Source organism: Diuraphis noxia, unplaced genomic scaffold (genome assembly GCF_037042655.1).
Source record: "Diuraphis noxia isolate RWA-SAM2 unplaced genomic scaffold, SU_Dnox_SAM2 contig0005, whole genome shotgun sequence".
Taxonomy (NCBI): Eukaryota; Metazoa; Arthropoda; class Insecta; order Hemiptera; family Aphididae; genus Diuraphis; species Diuraphis noxia.
Window position 1 is genome coordinate 26062297 of NW_028301715.1, and position 11358 is coordinate 26073654.

At 34.2% G+C, this 11358-nt stretch overlaps 1 protein-coding gene across 1 annotated transcript; it reads right to left on the reverse strand.

The window, feature by feature from the left end:
* Positions 1–617: 617 nt before the first annotated feature.
* Positions 618–5819, reverse strand: LOC149055139 (uncharacterized). Its single transcript, XM_089229514.1, has 2 exons — positions 2127–5819; positions 618–2051 (listed from the first exon to the last, which is right to left on the reverse strand). The coding sequence occupies exons 1-2, from the start codon at positions 5817–5819 to the stop codon at positions 618–620; spliced, it is 5127 nt and encodes a 1708-aa protein (XP_089085640.1).
* Positions 5820–11358: the final 5539 nt, after the last annotated feature.

Below are 11358 nucleotides of genomic sequence, written 5' to 3' on the forward strand. Positions count from 1 at the left end.
GGACTGTATATTCTTTGAGTGTCGTACCAATTGGCTGGTCCGACGACAACTAACTAATCCGTGGGGACATATTACGGCACAAGCATACAATAATAATTTTACAGATAACAATTCCACATAATATCACAGAAATACTATATATAAGCATGTATTGCGGTGTTCACGCCGTAACATGGGCCCACCTTGAAACACGGTTTCAAAATATAACACATATTATATAATAAAAAATAATTAAACAATATAAATGACTTATTAAATATAAATTATTACAAGCAGGTTTCATACGATTTTACAATAACTAATACAAATAATAATAATGAATGTAATAAACTAATTAGGTGGTAGAACTAATATTTCACTAAATAGGTGAACAAACATCGAAAATAATACACAATATTATTGACTATCGCTACAATTAAGATAACAATGGTCGGTCATTAAATAATAATAAATATGTATATGCATCAATATGGATACTTAATAGTTGATATTAACTGACCTATATAATTTTTATAAATAGTATGCTACATTTGTACAAGTGTAATGAGGTGAATATGTATAGTATAAAAAAAAAAAAATTATATAAACAAAATTAATTAGCACGTAACCGGTGTGCTTCATGTGTCTATGGGTAATGGACATAATAGCCGAACAGCGCGCTTTTTGGGTCCCAAATTCGTATACACCGTAGCTACTCTTACGACACCATCAGGTCCTGGGTGAACATTTGTGACTCTGCCTAATAACCACTTTAAAGGAGGTAAGTTATTTTCCTTTATTAACACCATCGTCCCAGGTTGAATGGATGGTCCTCTGCATTTGGACCACTTGTTTCGTCCTTGTAGTTGCCCCAAATATTCCTTGCTCCATCGTGCCCAAACGTGTTGGACAAGTTGCTGCACTCTTTGCCACCGAGACAATCTATTAATAGACATATCTCTCTCATCAGGTTCAGGCAGTGCGCGGAGTGAGCTACCTATTAAAAAATGGGCGGGAGTAAGGACATTCAAATCCGTAGGATCCTCGGATAAAGGAATTAAAGGACGGGAGTTTAAGCAACATTCTATTTGTGTTAATACTGTATATAGTTCGTCATAAGTTAACCGTGAATTCGCAATGGTTCGATTCAAGTGTTTTTTCACGGCCTTGACAGCAGCCTCCCATAAACCACCAAAATGGGGGGACCGAGGCGGTATGAACTTCCACGTAATTTCGTGTAGTGTTAAAGTGTCTTGAACGCGAACTTTGTGCTGTTCTGAAAGAAGAAGTGTGGACAAATCACTTAACTTTTTGTTAGCACCCACGAAATTAGTACCATTATCGGAATATATGGTATGGCATTTACCTCTTCTTGATATAAACCGGTGCAAGGCAGCTATAAAGGCATCTGTGCTGAGATCACATACTAGCTCTATGTGCACAGCCTTACTTGCGAAACATAAAAAAATGCATATATATGCCTTCTGTAGCTGCGCGTTTCTACGCGCGTGCGACTTCATTAATATTGGTCCAGCATAATCAACACCCGTAGTTTCAAAACATCTCATTGGTCGGTTCACTCTTGGTTTTGGTAAAACACCCATAATTGGCTCTACAATACTAGGTTTGTTTTTGAAACACGCTATACATTTATGGGCGACTTTTCGAGCGGTTCGACGACCGTTTATAGGCCAATAAGTTAATCGTACATTTGCCAACATTGCTTGGGGCCCAGCATGCAATGACATTTCATGCTCATTTCTAAAAATTAGTGTATCAAAATGACACGAATACGGTATGATAATAGGATGCCGTTGGTCATAAGTTAACTCTGTCGCGTTTCCAAGTCGGCCACCCACACGCAATATACTATCGTTGTCGAAGAAAGGATTTAATGACTGCAATTTTTTATTTTGAAGCGCTTCCCCAAAAAATTGATTTTGTAAGAGCCTAATAAATATTTTTACCGATTTTTGGATCTCGTCATTGCTGAGTGGACCCGAGTATCTTTCTTTCGTCTTTAATTTACTTGAAATATTATGCACATACCTCAATATATATGCGAACACACGCTGAAACCGATTTAATTTTGAATATTTTTCACACAGTTGTATAAAATAATTTGCTTTTATTTCAGTGACCATTACCACAGTATTCGACTGCTTTCGCTCTTCACATAGTGTCTCCTCATCTTCGTGTACCTGATAGAATTCTTCACATCTCGCGTGCTCGTCCGTCAACCATACGGGTCCGTTCCACCACAATGTACATTTTTGTATATCTTGAACATCACATCCCCTGGATAAAATGTCAGCCGGGTTCTCCTTCGTATTAATATACGACCACGAATACTGTGATGTTAAATTATGAACCTTACTCACACGATTTGCAACGAACGGTTTCCAACGCATTGCATCCGATGCGATCCACGCTAATACCACCTTGGAATCACTCCAGCAATAAATATTCGTAACATTAATTCGTAACGCTGGAACTATTTTTTTTATTAATTTTGATAATAGTAAGGCAGCGCATAACTCCAATCGCGGTATTGTTATTATACTTATCGGCGCAATTCTTGATTTTGCGCATATTAATTGCGAGTGGCGACTACCGTCCGCGCGCGTGCTTACTACATATAAACAAGCCCCGTACGCTTTGCACGACGCATCGGCAAATCCGTGTATATATATTTTCTCTTCGTCGTCACACTGCAACCAGCGCGGAACACTTAGATTATTGCATTGATTTAAATCCTTTAAATATTTTTTCCATTTCATTTGAATTTCTGTTGATAATTCATCATCCCAATTTATTTTTAATTTCCATAATTGTTGCATTAATATTTTAGCTATCACGATAACCGGTCCGAGCAATCCGAGCGGGTCAAATAGCCGTGCAATATTAGATAAAATACTTCGTTTGGTTATCTTATGTTCAAGAATTGGTAACGACACTTTATAAATGAAACTATCCGAGTTTGAATCCCAATACAAACCTAATGTTTTTATTGCTTCAGTTTCCATATTTAATGAGTATAGTGAGTTTTCATTAGGAATTGGTATATATTTTAATAAATCGGCATGATTAGCTGTCCACTTACTTAATTCAAATCCGTTGTTACTTAAGCATTTAATTAATTCATTACGTAAATTTAAAGCCTCCGATAATGTAGAGGCGCCCGTTAAACAATCGTCAACACAAAAATCATGCTTTATTATCTGAGCTATCTCCGGACGTATTTTATTTACATCCGCCGATTTATGAAGACATGCAACAGATAAGAAACTTGCAGGTACCGTTCCGTAAGTTACCGTACACAATCTATATTTCTTAATAGGCTCATTAGGATCACCGCGCCACAATATGCGCTGATAATCTCTATCTGCATTATCAACCCATACCTGCCTATACATTTTTTTAATATCAGCTGAAAATGCATATTTATATGTACGAAATCTCGTAACAATTACTGTGAGGTCGTCCTGTAATATAGGACCTTTTAACAATACATCGTTTAGCGACAATCCAGATTCTGATTTGCATGAGCCGTCAAATACAACTCGTAATTTAGTTGATCGGCTGCTATCATTAAGAACGTAAGAGTGTGGCATATAGTACGTTTTCACTGATAGGTCATTGTCCTCATTAACTTTCTCCATATGTCCCAAATGCTCATATTCTTCCATGAAACCTTTATACTGACTATATCGCTCGGGATTCTTTTTGAGACGTCGCTCTAACGATAAAAATCTTTTTAATGCGATGTTATATGAGTCGCCTAACATGTCTACGTTATCTCGGAATGGCAATTTTACTACAAATTTTCCCGTGGAATCTACTGATACATTATCTTCAAAATGTTTCCTACAAATTACATCTTCCGACGTTTCGTGCATATTTGCATTAGAAAATTCCTCGATTTTCCAAAATTCTTCAATATCCTTTTCCAAATTTGAATAATTATCTTCACTTATTACAAAGCAAGCCATTGAATTATTTTTTGATGAAATTTCATTCACTGGTCCTACAATAATCCAGCCGAACATTGTTTGCTGCAAGTACGGACCCATTGTGTGCAGTTTGAAATTTCCCGAGCACATTATTTCCCAATAGGTGTCGGCACCAATCAATAAATCTATTTTTTCCGGCTTAAAACACCTAGAATCTGCCAACTTAATATCCGTGGGTATAGACCATTTGTTAGTATCAATATTGTTGGTCGGCAGTTTTCCGGTAATTTTTGGCAATACCAGCATGTCCAAGGTGGCAGAATAATTATTTATGCGTGACTTAATAGACGCGGTTACCTGATACGCCGCACGACTCACTATCTCATTTATACCTATTATTGATTTATTTATTTTTGTTCTCACAAGACCTAATCGCTGTACCATTGCTTCAGTCAATATATTTATCTGTGAGCCGTTATCTAATAATGCCCTGCATACAACTAGTTCGCCGCATGCATTTAATATATGTACTTCCGCAGTCGCTAATAGTACTTGTGCGCGCGTTTGACCACGGGCGGCGTGACTCACCACCACTTCCGCATTAGACACGTTTGACGTAGACGGATTTTGTACAACTTGTGGTACATCACTATGCAGCAACGTATTATGCGCTTTATCACATTTGGAGCATACCCTTTTCGATCTGCACACCTGTACATCCGTGTGACCCGTACCCAGGCAATTGCGACATAGGTTTAGTTCATCGACCTTTAGTAATCTTTCATTTGCATTGAGCGCGATAAATTTTTGACACTTGTAAATAGGATGTGATTGTTTACATAAGTAACATGCTAAACGATTGGTAGCAACAAATGCATTTACTTTTTTATTATTTTTAAATTGGACGTTTTTATCAGTTGGATTACGATAATAATTTTGCTTAGACTGCGTATAATGCGACGTACTTAATTTATTCGATAAATTTTTTGAGGTATCAATCGCCTCTAATATTTTACACCGTTCATTTAAAAATGTTGTCAACTCCGTTATAGAGGGTAACGTATCTTTGGTAGCCACAGATTCCCAATTGCGTATTGTATTATAATCTAACTTGACTAAAATCACATGTAATAATAGCGCACCCCAGACATCTGGATCATGACCTAACGCCTTTAAAGCTTGCATATTCATATTTAAATCAGCGGTAAACTTTCTTAAACAAACACTTGACTCCTTTTGCATAGGTTCTAATTCATATATATTTCTTGTATAAGATTGTATGAGAATACGCTTATTATCGTATCGTTCTACGACAGTGTTCCATGCAATCGAGTAATTGTCACCTGTGGTTGCTAAATTTTGTATCAGAGCCAATGCGTCCCCATGCAAATACATTCTTAAATATACAAATTTTTGTACACCTGCTATAGTTGGATTTAAATGTACCATGGTCAAAAATAAATCTTTAAATGTGGACCACTCTTCAAATTTTCCCGAAAACGACGGTAATTCTAACGGCTTCATTCTTATCACCGGGTCACCTCCTATCGCAAGATTGCCCGGTATACTCAACCTGTTTATGCCATTAACTACATTTGAACCTTGTACCATAGTCTCTGCCTTTGCAACTACATCAAAATATAAATTTACAAACGTATCTCTGTAGTCCAATTGCTCATTACTGATATCTATTGCCTCGATATTATTTTGAACTACATCAAACTCAGTCCAAAGTTCTTTTATTTTCTCTAGACGTATCTTTATCTGCATGGTATTGTTATCCACATCCACATTATGGATATATGTTTGGAATTTTGTCAGCTGCGCCTTTAATTGACCTCGCCTCAATACGTAGACGGCCAATTCATTTGACTGACTACTCTGCATTATTACGTTTTTGGTTTTTCCCTTAATTTATAATTCCAACCTTATGAAAACTTTATTTGTATATATGCGTTTTTAATTTTTATAGAATATGCCTAAAGGAAAATGAATGGAAACTTATGCCCTTATTTTCTAATATTTTTAGCTCACTCACCTGGTTGTATATCGACTGATGAATGTTCCGCCACTGCACACTACAGCATTGAAAACCCGCACCACTTTGACAATTTTTCCTCCTTTTTTGATTGTTCGATTTGACTATGATATTGCCACTGCACGGTTACTGTGTCCGCGGGGACGTTATATTTATTTATAGGTATTCAAAACGAACTAAAGAAAAACATACACTTTAAAATTTGAACTAGCCAATATGTCCACTGAACGACAACGAATTCGCGGGACGTACTAACGCAAAATGTATTGCTAATCAATCCGGTTCGATTGGACCAAAATGTTTATTTCTATATAAACTAATTTTATTGAACAAAATAAAATATTCGACACTTTCAATAAATAATAAGTGGACTGTATATTCTTTGAGTGTCGTACCAATTGGCTGGTCCGACGACAACTAACTAATCCGTGGGGACATATTACGGCACAAGCATACAATAATAATTTTACAGATAACAATTCCACATAATATCACAGAAATACTATATATAAGCATGTATTGCGGTGTTCACGCCGTAACATTTGATAAACTGAATATTTAAAAATCTGGAGTAGTCCTTATGTTACATAATAAGTTTCAAGCATAAGTATTAATAATATTATCATTGAGTAGGTCACTGACTGTAATGGGTGTGTCTATTTAAACTCAAGAAGGATAGTATTAAGTGGAGACAATGTCTCACATAACCACCAGTTTGAATTAATATACACACACCTCTTATCAAACTTAAAACAATAATATTATGCTATATAATCCTTGTTTTAATTTGAAAAAAATAATGAATTTATGTCATGAATCATGATTGTATATACATTACAAATTAAATAAATAATTCTAAAACTTGGAGGAAAATAGACATGATTTTAGCAGGAAAAATATGTTGAGCAATATGGAAAGAAAATTTTTTTGTTGAAAAACGAACACTGGATGGAATGATGGAGAATTTATCTTATTTATGGAGGAATATGGACCTTGAGAACATACCTAGTACCTACCTTTAACTTGGCTATAATGTCTACAAATACTGATCCTATAATTGCTGCTCAACATCTACAAAAACTTTACCCTCATGAAGACTGGTACACCATATGGAGACTAAAAATAAATCAATCTAAATCTATTCATACCACATTTACCCTCAAACTTGCATCTTGTCCTCCTGTATTCTTGTACGGCACTCAAATTCCTAGTTCACAAACCGTAAAATATCTTGGATTAACTCTTGATCGTAGACTTACCTGGGCCCAACATATTAAATCTAAACGACTTAACCTAACCCATCAACTACGCTCACTAAAAACTTATATTGTAAATAACAAACACACCCACGTTAGCATCACTAAATTGTTAATTTATAAATGTTTATAAAACCTGTCTGGACAATTGGCATACAACTCTGGGGAAATGCAAAAAAAATCAAACATCAACAAAATTGAAAATACAAACATTCCAAAATATAGCACATCGTAAACTTCTAAATGCTCCCAACTACGTCTCGAATGATTCTATACATTCTGACTTAAAACGCAAAACGGTTCACGAAGAAGTGAAAATACATTACCGACGTTTCCAAAATCAACTATTATAGTATTACCAAACCAAAACTCACTAATAAAAAAATCTTGCTACACCCTCCATTCCAGGAAACCACCCCAGATGCCTAAAACGCAAATGGTGTCGGGATCTGCTACCCCTCACAAACTAAACTTACTATAATAAATCGAAAAAAAAGAGATAAATAAATAATAAAAGCAAGCTATGATAGTGTCATTAATGGATGATTTCTCTATACATGTTAATACATTACTGTAATTTAAAATTGTACTCAGAACACGTCATTTACTTATTATGCCAACGGGTATAGATTGTATGTTTTCGAATAAAGACAAAAAAACCTCTAACGGCTATAACTTATATAATGTTATGCAATTGCATTGTAAAAAAAAAAAAAACAGTGATACTTTTAGGCACAACTACTGATTAACTGCGTAATAATTTTAGTATCTAGTTTATAGTTTATATTCTTAGTCATTTTTAAGATCATATTTTGTAATTGCAGGTGATTTTTCAATGAATTTCGACTAATTGATAGAAAAATACCGACTCTTTTTCGCTAACGATTTAAATGAATTCCACAAATAATTTTGATTACAATTCAAAACTAATAATTTCTTAAAATATTTGTATTTTTTCAACAAAACAAAAATGATATGAATAGACTTTTATTAAGATAAAATTATACCCTACTGCCCCTACCCGTTAATTTTATTAAATGTAAACATTTGACTCAATTAGAAAAAGTATTATCGATATATTGGTAGGTATTATTATTTTCACAATTTTTAGGTCATAATTGAATGTTTTTAAAGTCATCAAACTTTGAATCCTTTAGTCGATATTATCTTCACAATATAGTTATCCAAAATAGGTATCTATTTCTCAATTAAATAAATGATTCATCAAAAATTATAGTGCATATCTCGTGAAATATTTATTAGGTATTTTAAACTCAAAAGTCCTGTGCTAAATAACAAGTACCTACCTAGCTAAAACCTATAGGCGGTGACGTGAGGTGCAGTGTCGGCAGTCCAGGGACAAAGTTTTAAAGTATTCACTGGGCTGCAGAAAAAAGTTATTGGCCTTAAAAAAAGAAAAAGAAAAGCAAATGACGTAGGTATCGACTATCGATGTATATACGACGCGAGCATAGCTGATCAGTCTCACGATAGAAAACTATTTTTCACTAATCACGGGTTTGAACAAAATAAAATTATTTTTTCATAAAAATGTTAGATGAATAATTCATATCAGACATAATGCAAAGAATTAAACGTCCAAAGTTTTAGACTGTTTGGAATTTTTAAACCGAATAATATTATAAATATAATGTGCGCAGATAGAGTTCAAATCAGAGGGTATTAAATTATTGAAACATCCCAGATCCTTGGGTCTTTCAACCCCCTCCCAAAATATTTTGTTTATTTTGAGAAATTACCCTAAAAGAGCCAAGAAGTAAAATCCTCGACCCCCCCCCCCCTCCTCACCATTCACTGGTGTTAGCTAATGATGGATGAGTATTTCTCACGTGGTTTGGGTTCTTATAAGTATACCTATAGAAAAACACTTAGGTAAGTGGTACACGACATCGCTATTATAGCACTAACAACCTGCACGTAAGGCTGCAGGTGTTTATAAATTAATAGCACATAATTATAATATTAGTATCGTTTTCCGCAGAGAAATTCTCGGAATTACATTACATAGGTATCCGGTTTTGCGGTTAGGTACCAATATAATATACGCGTAAATGCGTAATTCGGGGTGATCAGCTGCATCGAGTTAAGACCGCGATTTACTATAATATTATAGTTTGTAATAGATAATAATATTATACAGTCGAGTACACGTGCAGTGTAATCTTAAAACAGTGCTTAAAACCCCAAAAGGAGAATGATATAAAATTAATAACAATAATGCGGTTATAGCCGCGGTTGCAGCCCAGATTGTTATTGTTGTGTAGGTATTCTTCAGTAGGATTTTCGATGTTTTTTACCCTGCAAATCTGACAAAACATTAAACGCGTCTTTTTTTTTTTACGGTGTCGAATTTCAACTAAACAATCTTAACAATCATTGATAACTTTAATTATTACGATTATCATTCTAATTACTGTTATTAATATTATAATTATAATTATTGCTGTTGTTATATATTTCCGTTTCCTGTCGTTATATAATATTATTTCGATACGTTGTGCATCATCGCCAACACGCAAAGCGTTATTATATGTCTTAACAATACATACATAATAATATACACCTAGGTAAATATTTTAATGTATTATATATTATACAAAACAATATAATATAATATAATATAATATAATATAATATGATGTACGATTAACTAAATAGTTAGTAGATACACGAAATAATATTATTTAGATATTAAATCGGTGGACAAAATATTTCCTAGGTACCTACCTATATTTACGGGGACTAAAGTATGTTCTTTTACTGAGCATCATCATTATCCTTGATTGGACTGGTGTTGAATAATTCTTTCATAGACAACCGTGGATTGATTAGTGGTAGTAAAATATGCACACTCTGTTGCTCCTGTGCGCTGCTTATGTTATATTATATATTGTGGCTGAGTTACACGAACAAACACTTAACATACCTACCTATTTTAATGAATCAATATTGATGTTGATTTTGAACGAGTTACAAAATTCAAAATTGAATACCTGCAGAAACTTTGCTACTGTTCTTTATATTATTCCCCGTTCAGTTGTAGTATATTTATATGCGGGTAGAATTTCTGTAGATACCATGCGAAGTCTGTGTGTATTTTTAACATTTTTTTTTCATATGTTTAGGACGTTTAGGTAAAGATAATATCATGAGAGGTAGATGATGGTTTGCCTGCACTATGTCACCATGTAGTGTTTGTATAATGTGTGTACATATCATAGACCTATTAACATAGGTCTATGGTACATATAATATAAATATCAGCTATATAAAAGTCTCGTCTTTGTCGGCGAATAGCATCACTATAGTGATGCGGTTGAAACAAAACGAAACCGCAATCAACTGATATAGACGGCGAGTTCGTTAAGAGAATGACAAAAAAAAGATAAATCTATCCATTATTACGCACATCATCAGATGGAAACGCATCCCTTTGTCTCGCATCTGCAGCGACCGTCGCTCGTCATGTATATATATATATATAAAATATATATCGAATTATCTTTTACTGCCGGTTTGAATAATAATATAGGTTGAGGTAGTGCCTAATGCCTATACATAATATCATATATGTTATTAGTTATATATAAAGTCTTTTTTTTTATATATATATAGATTTTTCACTATTCGCTCGTACCGATATATCGCGTGTGTGTAGGTAGGTATATAATATATATATATATATATTGGCAGACTTAGTGTGCAGTACTGTATCGTATAGGTATGTATATGTATTATTAATTCCATCGGAGTAAACGTGCGTCGATTTTTTTATCGGACCAGTGGCGTATATTATAGTGTATTACGCACCTATACACAGTAGGTACACACACAGCTATACATATATATAGTTGTTTTATTTACGAACCGTCGACGTGTTTTATTCGATTAACTTTTATTTTTATTTTTTCTAAAACGCTGCCAGAGAAATAATAATATATAATATGGCCGTGGCGTATAGTGCAGCGCCGTTCTTTTTGACATTTTCTAAAATGCGGTATAAGGTACCTATATACAGTAAACCAGCCAACGACAACATAATCTAACCGTTACACAATATTATCCCTACCTATATTATATACATCTCCGACATACATGGACCTACGTTTAC

What these genes read in the sequence shown, in the direction of transcription:
- LOC149055139 (XM_089229514.1), bottom strand. Translation starts at nt 5,819, where the DNA reads ATGCAGAGTAGTCAGTCAAATGAATTGGCCGTCTACGTATTGAGGCGA. An exon ending in GAAAGCAGTCGAATACTGTG is followed by an intron (nt 2,052 to 2,126) that starts GTAATGGTCACT and finishes AATCGGTTTCAG; the next exon opens with CGTGTGTTCGCATATATATT.